At 37.2% G+C, this 21,087-nt stretch overlaps 1 protein-coding gene across 47 annotated transcripts in view; it reads right to left on the bottom strand.

The window, feature by feature from the left end:
- PCM1 (pericentriolar material 1) overlaps positions 1–21,087 on the bottom strand; it is a 103,596-nt gene that overhangs the window by 14,326 nt on the left and 68,183 nt on the right. For 24 of the 47 annotated variants that reach the window (XM_063607106.1, XM_063607110.1, XM_063607116.1 and 21 more), the window contains 7 exons: positions 20,568–20,729; positions 18,660–18,796; positions 6,831–6,965; positions 3,571–3,768; positions 2,653–2,712; positions 1,996–2,125; positions 1,539–1,699 (listed from right to left, as the gene is read on the bottom strand). In XM_063607106.1, the coding sequence (XP_063463176.1) occupies positions 1,539–1,699; positions 1,996–2,125; positions 2,653–2,712; positions 3,571–3,768; positions 6,831–6,965; positions 18,660–18,796; positions 20,568–20,729 (983 nt within the window). Of the gene's footprint in view, positions 1–1,538; positions 1,700–1,995; positions 2,126–2,652; positions 2,713–3,570; positions 3,769–6,830; positions 6,978–18,659; positions 18,797–20,567; positions 20,730–21,087 lie in introns of all 47 variants that reach the window. The other 23 variants (XM_063607102.1, XM_063607108.1, XM_063607118.1 and 20 more) reach the window with 1 other exon arrangement.

Below are 21,087 nucleotides of genomic sequence, written 5' to 3'. Positions count from 1 at the left end.
GCCACTGGGAGCAGAGGTGGAGACACAAATGACACAGTAAAGTATCAGACTGGTGTAGAAGTAATTGTGGGTTTTGCTATTGAAAATGACCAAAACCACAATTACTTTTGCACCAACCTAAATAGAATACTGAAAACAGAATAATCTAGTGCATGCCTGTATAACGGTGGGACCTCAGCCCCATTCCCAATCTAGCTTCAGAATATCAGCAGCCAAGCTCATACACTCCAGGCAGGACGACAGTGAAGGACCCTAATTTGAAGAATCTAAACCATCTCAAAGAAAAGACCAATAGACACTAACATTTAGAAGTTTGTAGGAATATGCTGGCTGTCTCCCCAGATGCCCTACCTGCAGTGAAGCCCAAAAGAACCTTAACTTGTTTTTTGATATATCATTGTTCAATATAAACAACCAAGGTTCAGCAGACATTTGAAAACAGAAGATAATGCTTCTGTGAAATAACAGGGCACTATAAAAAAGTAACAATCAGAAAAAAAGAAAGTGTTCAGAAGTTAAAAATATGACAGCTGAAATAAAAATAATTTCATACAAGTGTTAAAGTCAAAGAAAATCTCTCAAAGTAAAACCAAAAGATAAGGAAAAGAGGAGAAAATCAGAAGATCAATCCATGAGTACTAATAATATCTGATAATATTAATTACAGAAGGAGAGAAAAGAGAAAATGGTGTGGCAGTAATAAAGAGAATTTAAAAATTTACCAACTTGAAAACAATCACTGAGTATCCACTGCAAATAATGAAAAAAGACCCCAACAAGGCACATTACAGTAAAACATCAAACTCCAGAAGAAAAGATCTAGACCAGGGAGGAAAATAACATATAAAAAAGCACCGCCTCATCCATAGAGTGTATGTTCCAAAACTGTGGATAGCACCAAACCCCATTTATACTGTTTTTCCCCATACACACTTATCTATGATAAGGTTTAATTTATAAATGGAGCACAGTGAGAGATTAACAATAACTAATAATAGAATAATTCTCTTGTGCTTTGGGGCCATTAAGTCAAATAAGGGTTGTTTGAACACTGTTATACTGCAAGTCTATCTGCTACCCTAGATGGCTATTAAGTGATTAACAAGCAGGTAGTGTATACAGTGTAGACATGCCGGACAATGGAATGATTCACAACCCAAACAGGAAGGAGAGGGCCGGTGTGAAGTTTAATCACACCACTAAAAACAGTGTATAATTTAAAACATATAAATTATTGGATGGGTGTGGTGGCTCATGTCTGTAATCCCAGAACTTTGGGAGGCTGAGGTGGGAGGATCGCTTGAGCTCAGGAGTTTGAGGCTATGAGCAATGAGCTACAATTACACCACTGCACTCCAGCCCAGAAGACTGAGCAAGACCCTGTCTCTAAAAAACAATCATAAAAAATAAACTGGTTTTTCAGATTTTAATAAGCATATTAATGAGGCTTGCATTCATGAAACCTGAACATTTAGAAGGATCTACTTTGATTAGTTAAAATAAGGCTGATGGAAGTGTGTCAGTCAATACGGGAATACCTGTTCATCATGTTCATTTTCTTCAGTAGCTTCAGTGTTAGCCTGGAGGGAAGTCTGGACATCCACAGGGCCTTCTTCAAATTCTTCCATTTCTTCATCCTCATTTTCATCTTCTCCACTTCCATAATTAGTTAAAGCCTGAGTTTCAGCTTTAGACAAATCTAAGTTGATTAATACACAATTTTTAGTAAATTTCAGCACATAATCTTAACAATAGCTACCACTTATTGCATTCCTGCATGGCACAGATGCTTTATATACAGTATCTGAAATCCTCAAACAGTATGTATTAAAAACTTACAGTGCAGAAAGTCTAGATAATTTAGTCAGGGTCACAGTGAAATTCAAAATCAGAGTTCTTTGACAATTTTACACTTGTTACACTCCACCAAACTGTTCCAATAAATGACCTACAAAAAACTAAAGTATAAAGATAGTACAGAGCCTTTAAACTTACTAATAGACACTGGACATCCTTCACTTTCTTCATCTTCCTCTTGATCAGAAATATCAGATCTTACATTTTTGGGACCATCATACACCTCAGATGTTTGAGTCTGCTTAACTGTTTCAGTTTCATCCTTGTCCTAGACACAAAAATATTTGAGTAAAGTACATGTGTAAAAGGTATATAGTAAGCCTATCGTATTAATAATGATCATTATCTAATAAAAAATACAAAGAACCATTTTTGATAGTGTAGTTTTATTTTTAAAATACAAAAGTCTCAGGAAAAAGGTCATTTGATGATACAGTCTGCTTTCAAACATTAAGGTGAAAGCTGTTAAAATAATTTTATATTGTTTCAAAAGCATTATTTTTAGGCTTTTTTTTTTTTTGAGGCACAGTCTAGCTCTGTTGCCCAGGCTGGAATGCAGTGGCATGATCTCGGCTCAATACCACCTCTGCCTCCCAGGTTCTAGCTGGGACTATAGGCACACGCCTGGCTAATTTTTGTGTTTTTAGTATGGACGGGGTTTCACCATGCTGGCCAGGCTGGTCTGGAACTCTTGACCTCGTGATCCACCCGCCTTGGCCTCCCAAAGTGCTGCGATTACAGGGGTGAGCCACCACGCCCAGCCATATTTTTAGGCAAAAATTAATTAGCACATACTTTGTCTTCATCATCAATCTCTCCAGCAGGTGAGCCATGATCTTCAAGAATCCTTTTAGCCTTTAAAACAAATCAGTTACACAGAATTTAGCAACATACTTAGATACATAATTTAGCATTTCTCATGTCTCAGCCTCCCAAAGTACTGGGATTATAGACCTAAGCCTGGCCTGTATTACTTTCTAATCATTTATTATAGTATCATGCTGTTTGATTTTCATCAAGCTCTTAGCAACGTCTGAAATTTATTTATATCCAGAAAATAAATATCATGAAAAGTGTGAAATGGACAGCCTGACTTCGTCTACTGTAGATTCTAAGAAAGAAGAGCCATCTCTGTTTGGGTCTTGGCTTGTTTCCTTCTCATAAAAGAGGGTCAGGAAAAGGGTACACATCTAGGGAAAAGGCTTCCTGGTATGCCTCAACTTGAGGCAGAACAGTCATCCAATCTCACATGTGATCAAAATTAATTTGACAAGGTAGAACAAACTACAGGGAGGTAAAACCAAAGCCCTAACTAATAAGCATTTGTGTTGACTGGGAGTGACCTCTGGGTAATGCATATTCTCGAAGAATCTACAGGGATCAATAACAGACATGGCAGGCACCTGGCACTGGCCCAGGATCAGATCCCAGTCCTTCTCTCATCTTTCAAGACCTGAATACAGGACAATAATGTGAACTGGTTATCTGACAATGTACATTTAACATCAATTCCTGCCTGCATTCCTGATCTTTAGCAACTGCTGTTAGTCCTCAAATTCCACAAGTGACTAGCATATGTAATGACTTATAATGTGATTAACTGGTATTACTAAAAACAACTACTTTTGCTGAGGTAAAATGTGATTTCAGTTAATGATCAAGAACTGTATTTATGTGTCAATTATCCTAAAAATCAAAATGAACGTTATTTACCTCTTTGGCATAAGATTGTATCACTCCAGTTGCTTCTATTTTCCTTTTGCATCTCTGTTTAACAGTTATACTATTATTATCCAAATCTTGCATAAGCTTAAAGAAAGCCAATTCATTGAACAACACTTCAGATATCTCTACAAGAAGATCTTCTCCACAGTCTTTCAGTTTTCTGCCAGCAAATTTTGCCAGTGAATCCTATTCAAAGATAAACCAAATAATTTTTAAAGATAGTAAACTTCAATTATAAAATACTACTAAAGTACTGAAAAACTTAAAACTAATGTTTATGATTACTAAGGAAAGATAGGTTGTTAGTATTACTAAAGAATACTGCTATATTACTAAGTGGGAATGTTGCTAGTCCTGCTTAAAGAGTATACACAAGGGAAGAACATATATGGTCATCTATATTTAGTCCCTATTTGATGTAACTGCTGGGCACAAATGAATTCAGACAGGGATTTCTAATACCAGAAAGTTCCCTGACAGTACAGGAGATACAATATATACTACAGTAATAAATACTAAGTGCTATGAAAGGAAAAGACAAAATCTTCCACCTCTAAATGTACCATTAGAATACTTTTAAAGCTTCCTCCTTTACTTAAGACAACCATTCTAATTTAAATTTTTCTTCAAAAGTAAACATTAGTTCTATTCAAGTTGATATATAGGATCATGTAAAAGAAAATAGGATTTCAAGACCCTCTACATTTATTATGTCAAGGAGGAAGTTAAGCCCTGGCAACTTGAACTTTGGTGATTTCTCCTTCTTAGACAACACATTAACTCTTTTCCTCATTGTTCTTGTTCTGTAAATGACTAGGAAAGATCAAGAGACCAGACCTCCTGCCTCCCAACCACTGATGTTTGTTACAGATTAACTGCCTCCTTTACTGTCCTGTACCTAAGTCAGATCAGGGGGCAGAAAAGACTCATCTTCCACCTTTTCTGAAACAAAAACATCACCTCAACTAATTAGACTGTTGTAACTATGCATTAAAGCCTTATATAGAAAGATGCTGAAACTCTGTTAAGCTTCTCTAAACTCTGTCCACATAAATTAGCAGTCCCCAACCTTTCTGGCACCAGGACCTGGTTTCACAGAAGACAACTTTTCCCCCAACCATAGCTTGGGGGAAGGTTTCGGAATGATTCAAGCACATTACATTGACTGACTGTGCCCTTTATTACACTGTAACATATAGTGAAATAATTATACAACTCACCATAATGTAGAATCAGTGGGAGCCCTGAGCTTATTTTCCTGCAACTAGATGGTCTCATATGGGGGTGATGGGAGACAGTGACAGGTCAGGAATTAGATTCTCGTAAGGAGCATGTAACCTAGATCCCTCACACATGCAGTTCACAGTAGGGTTCACACTCCTATGAGAATCTAATGCTGCTGCTGATCTGACAGGAGGTGGAGCTCAGGCGGTAATGAGAGCCATGGAGAGGGACTGTAAATACAGATGAAGCTTTGCTCACTCGCCTGCTGCTCACCAGCCTGGGGGTTGGGGACCCCTGATATAAATGATCCCAAACTTCTGATGTCTATTCTTTGGAATCTGTGCTTCCCAGGCAGCTATCCCTCCAACACTGTGCTTGAATAAACTCTCTTTAAAGTAGATTCTGACCCTTTTGATTATTTTAGGTTGAGAATCTTCAAATAAGTAAGTATACTCTACACATTTTTAGTAAAACCACTCCTCTTTTTCCTTCTAAAATATGGACTACCCTATTTAGCAAACAGGCAAACAACTATGATGTTCAATGCCTGCTCCTCTCCCCCACCAAAAGACTATCTTATCTAGTACAGTTATGGTAAAAACGTACATATGCTGGGTGCTTTGTGGAAAAAACAATTCTTGAACGGGTTTCAGAAGGAAAAATGTAGAAGATGGTAATTTACGCTCTAGCTCATAAAAATTTTTCAATACTCTGGGCAATATTTAATGTAAATTAACTTGTATTCTTCATACTTGTATTCTTCATGTATGTCCTCTTGTGAAAAAATCAAGAACGGGATGAAACAAAAGCAGTCAAACCTTAGACTGAGAAAAAAGTCTTTAGAAATTAATGCTTTGGGATCTGTCCACAATTATCATAGAAGGCAAAACTGAGGAAGGGCTACATGGATCTTGATAAAAAATATTTAAATTATAATTTCTCTTTTAGCCTTATTCTAAAATGGAGTTTCCTACAATGCACAACACCATCAATGTTTTGTAGTCCTTAGAAATTATCTGTTAGTACTAATTACTGCTAATGGGGCCAGGACAATTTGTCCTTTAGTCTTAATACTAACAAAATGGAAAATTACAGTGATACAAATTTGCATCAAGCCCAAGGTTTAAAAAAAGTTAATAGTGATTATCTAAAACCAGTTTAAACACAGAAATAAGAAACAAAGCCAAGTTTCATACGAAAATTCTGTAATAAAGATGAGAAGAAAAATGTATCACCTAATGTGGAGTAAAAATACACATCACTGAACTATCTCAATGGAAAAACATTCAGGTAAATATAAAGGTAAAGATGTTTGTCATATGGAATAAACAAGGTAATTTTATTAACACTAACATGGGATTTCTCAACCTTGGCACTGTTGACATTTAGGGCCAGATAATACTTTGCTATGGGGTACTGTCCTGTGTATTGTCAAATGTTTATCAAGATTCTTCCTGGTCTCTACCCATTAGTTGCCAGTACCTGTCCTCCTCTCAGCCCTCCTACCTTCTCCACACTACTTGCTGTGATAAACAAAATGGCTGCAGACACTGCTAAATGTCTCCTAGAAGGCAAATTCTCTCCCAGTTACTGACTTACTATAATTTAAGCGTACTGGTACACCCTAAAAAGTCTCTACAACCAGCTGGTCTCTGGCTTCCAAAATTTCCCTGATTAGTCAAATTACTTTAGCCAATTATTTTAGAAACAGCCACAGAATACTTTGTAAACATTTCAAACTCAAAATGTTTTCAGTGAGAAGATAAACCAAACCAGTAAAAGCTTATAAGAGACATGCCTTAGAGATGACCAAATTAAATGAAGATACAAACAGGACCTAATAATACAATATTATTTTAACCAAGTGACAACTAAAAAGTATTACAACATCATCCCAAATGGACGCTAGACTGGATGTCCACCAGAATAAATTGTGTAATGCAAGAAAATGCCTCACCCACCCCCCGAAAAAAAACCTTACCACACAGTACATATTGGTAAATCATACAAGTATAAACTCTTACCTGTAATATACTTCCAAGTTGTTTATGAAAGAACTTTACAAACTCTTTGCTCTCATCATTTTGCTGGGTAAGGGTCAAAACCATGCGCCTTACTGAAGTTAGAAGCTGCGAGGAGCATACTTCATCCATGTGCTCCTGAGAAAAATCCTAGTTGGTTAGAATATAAACTTACCTATTGTTTAAAAAAAGAAAATCAATCCATATAATATAAAATGTTAATTTTTAATTTTCTTGCATAGATGCTCCTCAATTTTCAGATGTCTGTTTAGAAATATCCATTCATAAGAAAAGCCAAACTCCTACTTTATTCATACATATTGAGAGGTTTGGCAATTTTGACCCACGAAAGCAGATGATGGCCAGTAAAAGAACTGGCTGATCCAGTACTTTTCAGCACTTTCTTTCTGTACTTTTCTGTACCTTAAGGAGAACTATTCATGTTAGTTTCCATTTTGCCAATCTTTGTTTTCATTCAGTTAATTTCAAATACTCTTACAAGCATACTCACCTTGTACCCAATTCCCTATTATTTTCTAACTCAGGGTTTCTCAACCTTCACATTATTGACATCCTGTGCATTGTAGGATATTTAGCATCATCCTGGCCTCTACCCACTAGATGCCAGTAACACCTCCTCCCTACACCACCTCGACAACTAAAAATATCTTCAGACATTCTGAAATGTCTTGAGGGTTAACATCACCCCCTAACTTTCTTAACAAATCACTTCAGTCAGGTGTCTCTTCTTAAACTTCCTTAAGAAGCATGTGTGAGCTACAAAATAATATGAATCATGGTTCGCTTTCTGAGGTTGAGTCCATAAATCATCGATATCAAGTAATCTCAAGGTTCTAATCCTTCTTATTCTACTAAATCCATTTAAGCAAATCCTAAACCTTTTCTCAGTTCAGTCCCCCCCACCAATACATATCTATAAAATGAGGGTGCCAAACTAGATGTTCAAGGTCCCCTCTCAGACTTAAGCTAATTTAAAATAATGTATGTGTCAAGACAGGCGATTTAAAAAACAAAAAACAAAAACAAAACAACTGTCCCTGTCTTCAGAGAGTCAAATACTATGCAGGAGTCAGATACGTATATAAATAATCACTATAAGCTCCGTGCTGTCTGGTAGATAACACTTTTTAAACTGCAGGTATTCTTATTTATCACAAAATACAGTGGCTCACAGGAGACATTACTTACTGAATAAATAAATATTTTTAAAAAGCACCCACTAGGTGCTTTAAGGAGCTGTAGGAGCATACTGGAGGCAACAACAAATATTTCTGAAGAAATATTTCAGCCAGGCAGAAAAGAGTGAAAGTATTTTACCTCTTGGATAGACAAGACAACTTGTACAAACAGCTAATATGTGAAAAAGTAACAGTAGATATGGAAAATGTTGAATAATGTGAAGTGAATGTACCTAGATGGAGAGTAGCTAGAGGGGGAAAGCACACCAGATCCAGCAGTGAAGCCGCTTGAAGACTAAGGAGTTTGGGTAGGATACGGCTTAGTAAAAATGCACTTCATGCCTATTACGACAGGTAGTCTAAGCAAAAGGTAAGAATATGAATTAAGGTCATGCTACTAGAAAGAAGAAAGTGAAGTCAAATTGATGACTCTAAGGAGGAGAATACATTTTTGACTCACTAGTGATGACATAAAGAGAGTCAAGAAGTCTAACTCAGGTGACTGGGTGTAATGCTGCCTGGGTATAATTAACAAAGAAGTTCTACAGTCCTACAAAAAAAGTCAAGATCTGAAGTGAAATGAGACATCATAAATAATTAAAATCAGATTATTAGTTCTACTGTGTTTACTGGCCTCAGACACTTTTTGAAATGCTAAATTAGTATTTATTATTTCATTTCCTCATGAAATGAAATCACTTAAATCAGGGCTATACAGGTAAAGTGAGGAGGAACAATTTAGATTTTACACAAGGTGACAAGATAAGTGTTGTGATTTAGGTAACTCTGGATATGCTAGTAGCACTTAAAAGGTCAAATGGAAAACCTATTAAATGAGTGTCACTAGCCACTTTAGCCAACTAAAATACCATTGATATTTCCTAATATCTTAGACATTTAAGAAAAATCACTTTAAAAAATGTAATTCTTTTAAATCCAAGACTTTTTAAACATTTCACAGACTCAAGGTGACTTCTATTTCGCTCAAGTATTAAATATTTTATTGTATAACAGTTTCTGAGCAGATAGCATGTAACTTACATAATTCTTCCATCAAATCAGACACAAAAAAGTAAAAACAATCAATTTCCTAACTGAAGGCTGCACTCCCTAAGCATAAGGATAGATCATTTAAGGCTTTTTTAAAAACCCTTATAAAGTAACTGTACATATCAAATAAATATTACTACAAGTATACCTATTAGTTTTTAAAAGACATGTTGACAAATATTTATTGTACTATTAATGCTAAAATAAAAGTATAAAACCAAAAAGGCAATACTTTAGGCCTAAGATGAAAGCAAGCAGTAACTAAGAAAATTTAAACCAATTCACTTGAGGCAATGGTTTCAAGCTCTGAGATAAATATCTATATTAAAAATCTATATTCTTAAAATTTATAAGTATATTCTTTTATGGAAGGTAAATATATACATATATTTATAAGTAACAGGAAATAAATTCACAAAACACTTGGTAAAACTGATGTATTTATGCCTTATCCCTCAAATTCTTTTTATCCAGTATCTTAAGTACTTCTTGGCTGTAGGTACTATGAGATACTATTCTAGGGGGGAGATACAAATAATTATGATCCTTTGTCATAAGTGCTATAATGAAGGCATGAATCCAGTATCTCAGGAACAGTGAAGAGAGGAAGGAATTCTGCCTGTAAACACATGCAATAACATTTGGGCTGGCTCCTGAAAAACAGGAGAAACTGACAGAGAAAGAGGAGAAGGTCATTCTAGGTAAAGGACATAATGTGGGCAATGTGCCTTTTTCAATAATGTCAAGTAGGACACAAGGCTTAAGAGGCCAGACCAAGCTGTAAAAGGTTTTGTGAGTGATTGATAATGAACCTGGTCTTTATCCTATGGGCCAGTTGTTTTCACACTTAGAGCGTCTAAAGAGCTCAACTACAGTTGAGGGTTGAAGAGTCCAGTCATTTATTAATTCATTAATGTTTACTGAGTGTCTACAATGTGCATGTACTATTTTTGGACAGTGACCAAAAGAGATTAACATCTCAGATGTCATGGATCTTGTATTTTAGCATGGAGAGGCAGACAAATATTACATAGGCTAAAGGTGGCGTGCAAGCACTAAGCAGGTAAAGGATAAGGCAGAGGTTTACTCAGCAAAAGTTAACATTTGACCAAACAGTTGAGTTCAAGACAACAAGCCATGCAGGTAGGTATCTGAAGGAAGAGCATTCCAGGCAGAAGTATTAGCAAGTGCCAAGGCCTTAGAAGTGCTAACAACTCTAGTAGGAGAGTTGAAAGGTTAGAAGCAGCGGCAAAAGGACAGTAAGGCCATTTAGGAACTGTTGCAATTGCCCAGAACAAGGCTAAGTGTTTCTGTTTTTACATGGAATAATCTGGACACGATCAGCTGACTTTTTCCTCTCAGCTGTAAAGTCACATACAGAGAAAGCAGTTTCTACAGGTGCTTTCTCAAAGATCTCTCTTCTCTCAAAACATTCCAAAAAAAAGCAATTACTTCTGCTGAGGGAAGAAATATGAGCACAATGGAAGCAATTCTCTGTGGTACATGTCTTACAAAGAAAAGTATGAGTACATTATAAGAAACTAGCCCAGTGACAATGTATTTTGTAGTTTACCATATCTAGATGAAAAGAAAACAATTACTTTTCACTTCTAATTGTTAAAATTTCCATTTTAAATTAGAATGTAATGAATGCCATCTCAGAAAGAAGTCCTGTCTTCCTATTCCATTTGTTGCACATGTCTCCATCTGCCCTGATCAATGTTATTAAATAAAATTAATAGTACTGCTTACCAGTCTGATACTATCAGTGTTGATGGGAATATAAACTGGTTAGTTTCTCTGAAGGACAATCAGCTTGTCTGAAAAGCTTTAAAAATGTTTATGACCTTTGAACTAAAAATTTTATGTCTAAAAATTGTTTCTAGAGAAACAAAAGTAAACAGATTACCTTCAATCATTCAAGAAGTGTTTGTAATAGTGGAAAAGAAACCAGAATAAACACAAATATTTAACAATAGGGACTGAAAAAATAATTAATAGAAAATTGTATTTTATGACTACTTGACCTCATAGCAGCCATCAACATAACTAACTCCTTGCAGTCCTTCTTGGTCAACCCTGGCTCCGCTTTTGTACAACTTACAAATGCTGAATCACCTGGTCCCACATCACAGTTGCAAGGCCCCTTTCTATTCTCAAATCAAATGCCCTGGCTTTAGGCAGCAGCTATATGCTATAATGTACCTTATGTCTATCTTCAGCTGTGCCTGGAATTAGCTGAGTAACCAAATGACTACTTGACCTCTCTACGATTGTCTAAAAGACAGTTCAATTTTAAAGTACAAAATAAAACTCTTGGCTGGCACAGTGGCTCGAGCCTATAATCCCAGCACTTTGGGAGGCCCAGGCGGGTGCATCACTTGAGGTCAGCGTGGTCAACATAGGGAAACACCATCTCTACTAAAAACACAAAAAGCAAGCCAGGCATGGTGACAGGCACCTGTAGTCCCAGAAACTTGGGAGGCTGAGGTGGGAGAATCGCTTGAACCCAGAAGGCAGAGGTTGCAGTGAGCCGAGATCGCGCCACTGCATTCCCGCCTGGGTGATAAAAGTGAGCCTCTGTCTCAAACCCCACCCACCTCAAAAAAAACAGAGCTCTTCATCTCCCCCTTCTCCCAAGCCTTCTTCATTTCAGTAAATCGTATTTCCTCCCAGCCAGTTTTCTCTCTCTCTTGACACTCTAACCATTAGTAGGACCTACCGATTTCCTAACTATATCCCAATTATGTATTTCTTTATCACCACCCTTATCTAAGCCACTATCATTTCTCTTCTGGTCTCACTGCACTCCTGACCCCCTTATAATCAATTTTCTAAAAACAAGCCAGACTTTGTTTCTCTGCTTAAAACCTTCTAGGAGTTTCCCTTCAAACTTTGAGCAAAGTCCAAACTTCTAACCGTGGCCTGTAATATTTTATACAATTAGCCCTTGCCTCCCTTTCAACTTAGTCTCATACAAATATCCTCCAACCATATAGACTTTCCCTCTAGTTCCTTCAACACGCGAAGCTAATTCTCACCTTAAGGCCAGTGCACTGTCTAGAACGATCCTGGTTTACACTGGCTCCTTAGTCACATCTCTACTTAAATGTTCCCTCATTAGAAGCTTTCCCTGATCATCCAATATAAAACAGACACCATCATATCACCAAATTTTAATTCTGAGCATGGCCTGTATCATTAACTGATAAACAGTTACTTATATGTCTTTTATTTACTTATGTTATTTCAGAGTGTATTCCCACTCTAGCATGCAAGCTCCATGAGAGCAAAGGCCTTGTTCACTGCTAGGTCTGCCAAACCTGGCATTAAGTAGGCATTTTATAAATATTTTGGAATGAATGTTGTGGATCCATTAAAAAAAAAGGCAGGGGTGGAGCAAGATGGCAGAACAGAAGCCTCCACCAATCATCTTCCCCTTCTGGAACACCAAATTTTAACAACTACACACAAAGCACCATTATAAGAATAAAAACCAGGTGAGCAATCATGGTACCTGCTTTTAACTTTGTATTGCTGAAAGGGACACTGAGGGTAGGAAAGACCATCTTGAATTGCTGACGCCACCCCTCCCCCAACCCTAGGCAGCACTGACTGCAGCAATGCAAGTGACTCCTTCTGCTTGAGGAGACGAGAGCAAGGAGTAAAAAGGACTTTGTGTTGCATCTTGGATACCAGCTCAGCCACAGCTACAACAGGGCACCGGCAGAGTCGTAAGGTCGCCATTCCAGGCCCCAGCTCCAAGATGACATTTTTAGATACACTCTGGCCCAGAAGGAAACCCACTGCCTTAAAGGGAAAGACCCAGTCCTGGAAGGATTAATCTTGGCTTAATCTTAACCTGCTGACTAAAGAGCCCTTGAACCTTGAATAACTGACAGTGATACCCATGTAGTATGCCATGGGCCTTGGGTGAGACTCAGAGATGTTCTGGCTTCAGGTGAGATCCAACGTATACTGAGCTGTGATGGCTATGGTGAAAGATTCCTTCTGCTTGAGAAAAGTAGAGGAAAAAGGGGACTTTGTCTTGCACCTTAAGTACCAGAGCGATCACAGTGGGGTAGAGCACCAAGCAGGCTCCTGGGATCCGCAATTCGAGAACTTGGCTCCTGGACAGCATTTCTGGACCTGCCCTGGGCCAGAGGAGAGCCCACTGCCCTGAAGGGTGAGTCCCAGGCCTGGCAGCATTCACCACAAGCTGACTAAAAAGCCCTTGGGCTTTAAATGAATATTAGCAGAACTCATGGGCCGGTGGTCATGGTGGTAGCCACCAGGAGAGACTCCTTTGCTTATGGAAAGCAGAGGTAAAAGTGGGAAGGACTTTGTCTTGTGGTTTAAAGGCCAGCTTAGCCACCGTAGGACAGAATACCAGGTAGATTTCTAAGCTCAAGGACAGTATCTGTGGACCCATTAGGGACCTGGGGGAACTCACTGCCCTGAAGGGAAAGACACAAACCTGGCTGGCTTCCCCACCTGCTAATAGTAGGAACCCTAGGGCCTTGAGCGAATTTAGGCAAATTTAGGCGGTAGTCAGGTAGTGGTTACAGAGGGTCTTGGGCAAGCCCCAGTGCTGTGCTGTGCTGGCTTTAGGTACGACCCAGCACAGTCACAGTGGTAAGTCACCAAAGGGGTGCCTCCATCACCCCATCTCCATCCAGCTCCAGGCATTTCAACACAGAGATTCCATTTATTTGAGAGAAAGTAAAGGAAGAGAACAGAAGTCTCCGCCTGGTAATTCAGAGAATTCTTCTGGATCTTATCCAAAATCACCAAAGTGGTATACCTCTATGAGTCTGCAAAAAGCACAGTGTTTTTGGGCTTGGGACCCAAGTCCCTTTGAATACCTGGAAAGCTTTCCCAAGAAGAATGGGCACAAACAAGCCCAGACTGTGAGGCCTACAAGATACAAGGCCTATATGTAACTCTTCAATGCCCAGACACCAACAAATATCCACAAGCATCAAGACCATACAGAAAATCACGACCTCAACAAAGGGACCAAATAAGGCACCAGTGGCCAATCCTGGAGAGAGATATGTGACCTTTCAGACAGAGAATTCAAAATAGCTGTCTTGAGGAAACTCAAACAAATTCAAGATAACACAGGAAGGGAATTCAGAATTTTTTTTTTTTTTTTTTTCAGACAGAGCCTTCCTTGCTCTGTCACCCAGGCTAGAGTGTGGTGGCACAATCTCGGCTTACTGCAACCTCCGCCTCCCAGGTTCAAGCGATTCTCCTGCCTCGGCCTCCCAAGTAGCTGTCATTATAGGTGCGCACCACCATGTCCAGCTACTTTTTTTTTTTTTTTTGTATGTTGTAGTAGAGGCGGGGTTTCACCGTGTTGGCCAGGCTGGTCTCAAACTCCTGACCTCAAGTGATCACCCGCCCCAGCCTCCCAAAGTGTTGGGATCACAGGTGTGAGCCATAGCACCTGGCCGGGAATTCAGAATTCTATATTCATAGATAAATTTAATAAACAGATTGAGATAATTTAAAAGAATCAAGCAGAAATTCTAGAGTTGAAAAACGCAACTGACATACTAAAGAATGCATCAATCTCTTAATAGAATTGATCAAGCTAAAGAATTAGCTTGAAGACAGGCTCTTTGAAAACACACAACTTGAGGAGACAAAAGAAAAAAAAAGTAAAACACAATAAAGCACACCTACAGGATCTGCAAAATAACCTCAACAGGACAAATCTAAGTTATTGGCCTTAAAGAGGGGGTAGAGAGAGACAGAGGTAGTAAGCTTAACAACATTCAAGTCCAAGAAGGTTACAGAAAACCAGGATAGTTTAATCCAAATAAGACTATCTCAAGGCATTTAATAATCAAACTGCCAAACATCAAGGATAAAGAAAGGACCCTGAAAGCAGCAAGAGAAAAGAAACAAATAACATATAATGGGGTTCCAATATATCTGGCAGTAGACTTGTCACTAGAATCCTTACAGGTCAGGAGAGAGTGTCATGACATGTTTCAAGTGCTGAAGGAAGAAAACTTTTACCCTAGAATAGTACATCCAGCAAAAATATCCTTCAAACATGAAGGAGAAATACTTTCCCAGACAAAAGCTGAGGGATTTCATCAACACCAGACCTGTCTGACAAGAAAAACTAAATACTTTATTTCCATCTAAAAGAAGACATTAATGAGCAGTAAGATATCGTCTGAAGGTACAAAATTCACCAGTAATAGAAAGCACACAGAACATTATAACACTGTAATTATGGTGTGTAAACTACTCTTAAGTGGAAAGACAAAATGATGAACCAACCAGAAATAGTAACTACAACAACTTTTCAGGACATGGTACAGTAAGATATAAAGAGAAACAACAAAAAGTTAAAAAGCAGGGAAACAAAGTTAACATTTGCATAAGTTTTCATTTTGTTTGCTTGTTTGTTTATGCAATCAGTGTTATCGGTTTAAAATACTGAGTTATAAGACAGTATTTGCAATCCTCATGGTAACCTGAAATCAAAAAACATACACATAACAGATACGAACACAATGGATGTTAAAAAACAAGAAAAGCATGAGCAAACCAAACCCAAAATAGAAGAAATAATAAAGATCAAAGCAGAAATAAATGAAATTGAAATAAAATACAAAAGAGCAACGAAACAAAAAGTTGGTATTTTAAAAGATACATAAAATTGGCAAACCATTAACCAGACTAAGAAAAAAAGACAAAAAACCCAAATAATATCAGAGATGAAAAAGGAGACATTACAACCGATACCTCGGAATTCAACAACACATTAAAAAGATGATCCATCGTGACCAAGTGGGATTTATCCCAGGGATGCAAGGATGGTTCAACATAGGTAAATCAATCAATGTAATACATCATATCAACAGAATGAAGGACAAAACCCATATGATCATTTTAACTGATGCTGAAAAACCATTTGATAAAATTCAACATCCTTTCATAAAAGCCCTCAAAAAACTGGGTACAGAAGAAACATACCTCAACATACTAGAAGCCATATACAACAGACCCACAGCTAGTATCATACTAAATGGGGAAACACTGAAAGCCATTCCTTTGTGATCTGGAACACAACAAGGATGTCCACTTTCACCACTGTTATTCAACATAGTACTGGAAGTCCTAGCTAGAGTAATCAGACAAGAGAAAGAAATAAAGGGGATCCAAATTGGAAAGGAAGAATCAAATTATCCTTGTTTGTATATGATATATATATAATCTTATACTTGGAAAAGCCTAAAGACTCCACAAGAATACTATTAGAACTGATCAACAAATTCAGTAAAGTTGCAGGATACAAAGTCAACACACAAAAATCAGTAGCATTTCTATATGCCACCAGTAATCTCATTTACAACAGACACAAATAAAATTAAATACCTAAGAATTAACCAAATAAGTGAAAGATCTCTACAATGAAAACTATAAAACACTGATGAAAGAAATTTAAAAAGACACAAAAATTGAAAGATATTCCATGTTCATGGATTGGAAAAATCAATATTGTTAAAATGTCTGTACTCCCTGAAGCAATCTACAGATTCAATACAATTGTGATCAAAATACCAATGACATTCTTCACAGAGAAAAAAGAATCCTAAAATTTATAGGAACCACAAAAAAAGCTCAGAATAGCCAAAGCTATCTTGAGCAAAAAGAACAAAACTGGAAGAATCACATTAACCTGCCTTCAAATTATACCACAGAGCTATAGTAACCAAAACAGCGTGGTACTGGCATACAAACAACAGAAACACAGACCGACAGAACAGAACAGAGAACCCAGAAACACAGACCGATAGAACAGAACAGAGAACCCAGAAACAAATCCACATACCTACAATAAACTCATTTTCAACAAAGGTGCCAAGAACACACATTGGGGAAAAGACAGTCTCCTCACAATAAATGGTGCTGGGGTAACTGGATATCCATATGCAGAGGAATGAAACTAGACCTCTATCTCTCACCATATACAAAAGTCAAATCAAAATGGATTAAAGACATAAATCTAAGACCTCATACTATGAAACTATTATATGAAAACAGTGGGGAAACTCTGCAGGACATTGGTCTGGGCAAAAATTTCTTGAGTGATACCCCACAAGCACTGGCAACCAAAGCAAAAGCAGACAAATGGGATCACATCAAGTTAAAAAGCTTCTGCACAAGAAAAGAAACAAACAACAAAGTGAAGAGACAACCCACAGAATGAGAGAAAATATGTGCAAACCATCCGACAAGGGATTAATAACCAGCATATATAAAGAGTTCAAACAACTCTATAGGAAAAAATCTAATAATCTAATTTTAAAATGTGCAGAAGATCTGAAGACACATTTCTCAAAAGACGACATACAAATGGCAAACAGGCACATAAAAGGTGCTCAACATGATCACGGAAATGACAATCAAAACTATAGCGAGAAATCATCTCACCTCTGTTAAAATGGCACTTATCCCAAAGACAGGCAATAATAAATGCTGGCGAGGATGTGGAGAAAAGGGAACTTTCATACACTGCTGGTGGGAATGTAAATTAGTACAACCCCTCTGGAGAACAGTTTGGAAGTTGCTCAAAAAACTGAAAATACAGCAAGAGCTACCATATGATCCAGGAATCCCACTGCTGGGTATATACAGAAAAGAAAGGACATCAGTGTATTAAAGGGCTATCTGCACACTCATGTTTGTTGCAGTACTGTTCACAACAACCAAGATTTGGAAGCAACCTAAGTGTCCATCAACAGATGAACAGATAAAGAAAATGTGGTACAGACACACAATGGAGTACTATTCAGCCATAAAAAATAATGAGACCTTGTCATCTGCAACAACATGGATGGAACTGGAGGTCATTATGTTAAGTGAAGTTAGCCAGGCTCAGAAAGACAAACTTCATATGTTCTCACTTACTTGTGGGAGCTAAAAATTAAAACAATTTAACTCATGGAGATAAAGTGTATAAGGATGGTTACCAGAGGCTATGAAAGGTAGTAGGGAATAGGGAAGATGGTTAATGGGTACAAAAAGTAGTCAGAATGAATGAATAAGATTATTTAACAGCACAACAGGGTGACTACAGTCAATAATTTAATTATACATTTTAAAATAACTAAAAGAGTATAACTGGATTGTTTGTAACACAAAGGTTAAATGCTTGAGGGGATGGATACCCCATTTACCATGATGTGATTATTACATATTGCATGCCTGTATCAAACTATTTCATGTACCCCATAAATATACACACCTACTATATACTCACAAGAACTAAAAATAAAATAAAAATAAAGGTGATAAATCCTGAAAAAATGCAGTAGAAAAATAATGATCTAGAAAGAAGTTTATGATATAGTAAATGAAAAAGGTGGAATATGCACATGTGTACAAAATATTACTGAAAGGTTCAGAGAATGTTGGTAGGGTGAAAAAATTATGGGTGATAGTTTTTTTGTTGTTGTTTACCTATACCGTTGAACTTTATCACAATAAGCTCTTCTGTATGAATTAAAAAACAAAACATAGAAAGTTTCGTTTATTTTTTAAAATAATTGCTTACCTTCAAAAAAGGAATGACTTCTTTCATAATTGCTTTAATTTGCCGGTCCAGCTGCTGAGTATCAATTCTAGGACATGGGATGGTAGAAACTTCACTTACAGGTTGTTGTGAACTATGATTTTCAATAACGGGAGTTTCTAATTTTTAAAAAGAAAATACATTAGCCTAACAAAGCCTATTATATATACATATATGCCTTTATGTTGAAATTTGAAAAATATTAAATTTGATGATTTTATGCTAACATAATACAAAGAAACATGTTTGTAGTTTTAGCACCCCTATCAATTAAAATAAAGTAGTAATAAAACCACCATTAGATATCACATATTTAAATTTTTTACATAGAATTATTATTACTTCTAATCAATAAAAAATATACCTTCAAAATCTAATACCTGAAACCACAAAAATTCTAGAAGATAACATTGGAGAAACCCTTATAGACACTGGCTTAGGCAAAGACTTCATGACCAAGAACCCAAAAGCAAATGCAACAAAAACAAAGATAAACAGATGGAACTTAAACTAAAAAGTTTCTGCGCAGCAAAAGAAATAATCATCTGAGTAAACAGACAACCCACAGAGTGTGAGAAAGTCTTTGTAAACTACGCAATCTGACAAAGGACTAATACCCAGAATCTACAAAGAACTCAAACAAATCAGGAAAAAAAAAAAATCCCATCAAAAAGTGGGCTAAGGCCAAGTGTGGTGTCTCACAGTTGTAATCCCAGCACATTGGGAGGCTGAGGTGGGCAGATCACTTGAGACCAGGAGTTCAAGGCCAGCCTGGACAATATGCTGAAATCCCATCTCTACTAAAAATACAAAACTTAGCTGGACATGGTGGCACATGCCTATAATGCCTGCTACTCGGGAGGCTGAGGCATGAGAATCACTTGAGTCTGGCAGGCAGAGGATGCAGTGAGCTGAGATTGTGCCACTGCATTGCAGCCTGGGCAACAGAGCAAGACTGTGCTCAAATTAAAAAAAAAAAAAAAAAAAAGTAGTAGTAGTAGGCTAAGGATATAGACAACTCTCAAAAGAAGACACACAAATGGCCAAAAAACTTTTTGGTGATGTTGAGTGAAAAAATGCTCAACATCACTAATTATCAGGAAAATGCAAATCAAAGCACAAACTACAATGTGATACCATCCTACTCCTGCAAGAATGGCCGTAATTTAAAAATCAAAAAATAATAGATGTTAGTGTGGATGTGGTAAAAAGGGAACACTTTTACACTGCTGGTGGGCATGTAAACAAGTAAAACCACTATGGAAAACAGTATGAAGATTCCTTAAACAACTGAAAGTAGATCCACCATTTGATCCAGCAATCTCACTACTAGGTATCTGCCCAGAAGAAAAGAAGTCATTATATGAAAAAGATACTTGCACGTGCATGTTTATAGCAGCACAATCTGCAGTTGCAAAATATGGAACCAGTCCAAATGTCTATCAATCAACGAGCGGATAAAGAAAATGTGGTATATGTACATATGTGTAGATAGACAGATATATTTGTTTATTTATTTATACACCACAGCATACTACTTAGCCATAAAAAGGAACAAAGTAATGGCATTTGCAGCCATCTGGGTAGAGTTGGACACCGTTAATCTAAGTGATGTAACTTAGGAATGGAAAACCAAACATTGCATGTTCTCACTCATAAGTGGTAGCTAAGCTATGAGTATGCAAAGGCATAAGCAGGATACAGTGTACTTTGGGGTTTCAGGGGAAAGGGTGGGAAGGGGGTGAGGGATCAAACAATACACACTGGGTACAGTGTATACTGCTCAGGCGATGGGTGCACCAAAATCTCAGAAATCACCACTAAAGAACTTATTCATGTAACCAAACACCACCTGTTCTCCAAAAACCTACCGAAAACAAAAATATATACCTTCTAAATTATTAACTGTAGTACTTGCACCACCAGCACCATCTCCATCCTCAATAATCCTGCAGGTGCATCTCATATTTGAGTTACTTTCAGCCTCAGTCTTCATACGCTCATATTCTCTCATTCTGGCTAATGCTTGATCTAAGTGAATCACGGTGTTACCTACATTTGGAACAAAAATATTTTTTGAGTATGTAAAAGTGAACTTTTTCATATATTCCTCAAAATGCATTAATAAAAAAATGTCCAAACAAAAGGAAGGAAAATTAGCTTTAACAAGTTCTACACACTATACTACTTGAGCACTTCATATACATTATCACACTTATTTAATCCTTAAAATAATCCTATATAGTAGATGACATTACTTTCATTTGCAGAAAATTTAAGTAACTTGCTCAAGCTTTCACAGACAGTTCAATGTAGGAACAAGGATTTAAACTTAGTTATCAAACTCTGAAGCCCATATTTATTTCATTTTGTTGTTTCATTTAAACAATACAAGTGAATTCCAAAATGT

The sequence above is a fragment of the Pan paniscus genome, chromosome 7 (assembly GCF_029289425.2).
Source record: "Pan paniscus chromosome 7, NHGRI_mPanPan1-v2.0_pri, whole genome shotgun sequence".
In the NCBI taxonomy this organism is placed as follows: Eukaryota; Metazoa; Chordata; class Mammalia; order Primates; family Hominidae; genus Pan; species Pan paniscus.
This window is presented reverse-complemented; position numbering and strand designations above follow the sequence as displayed.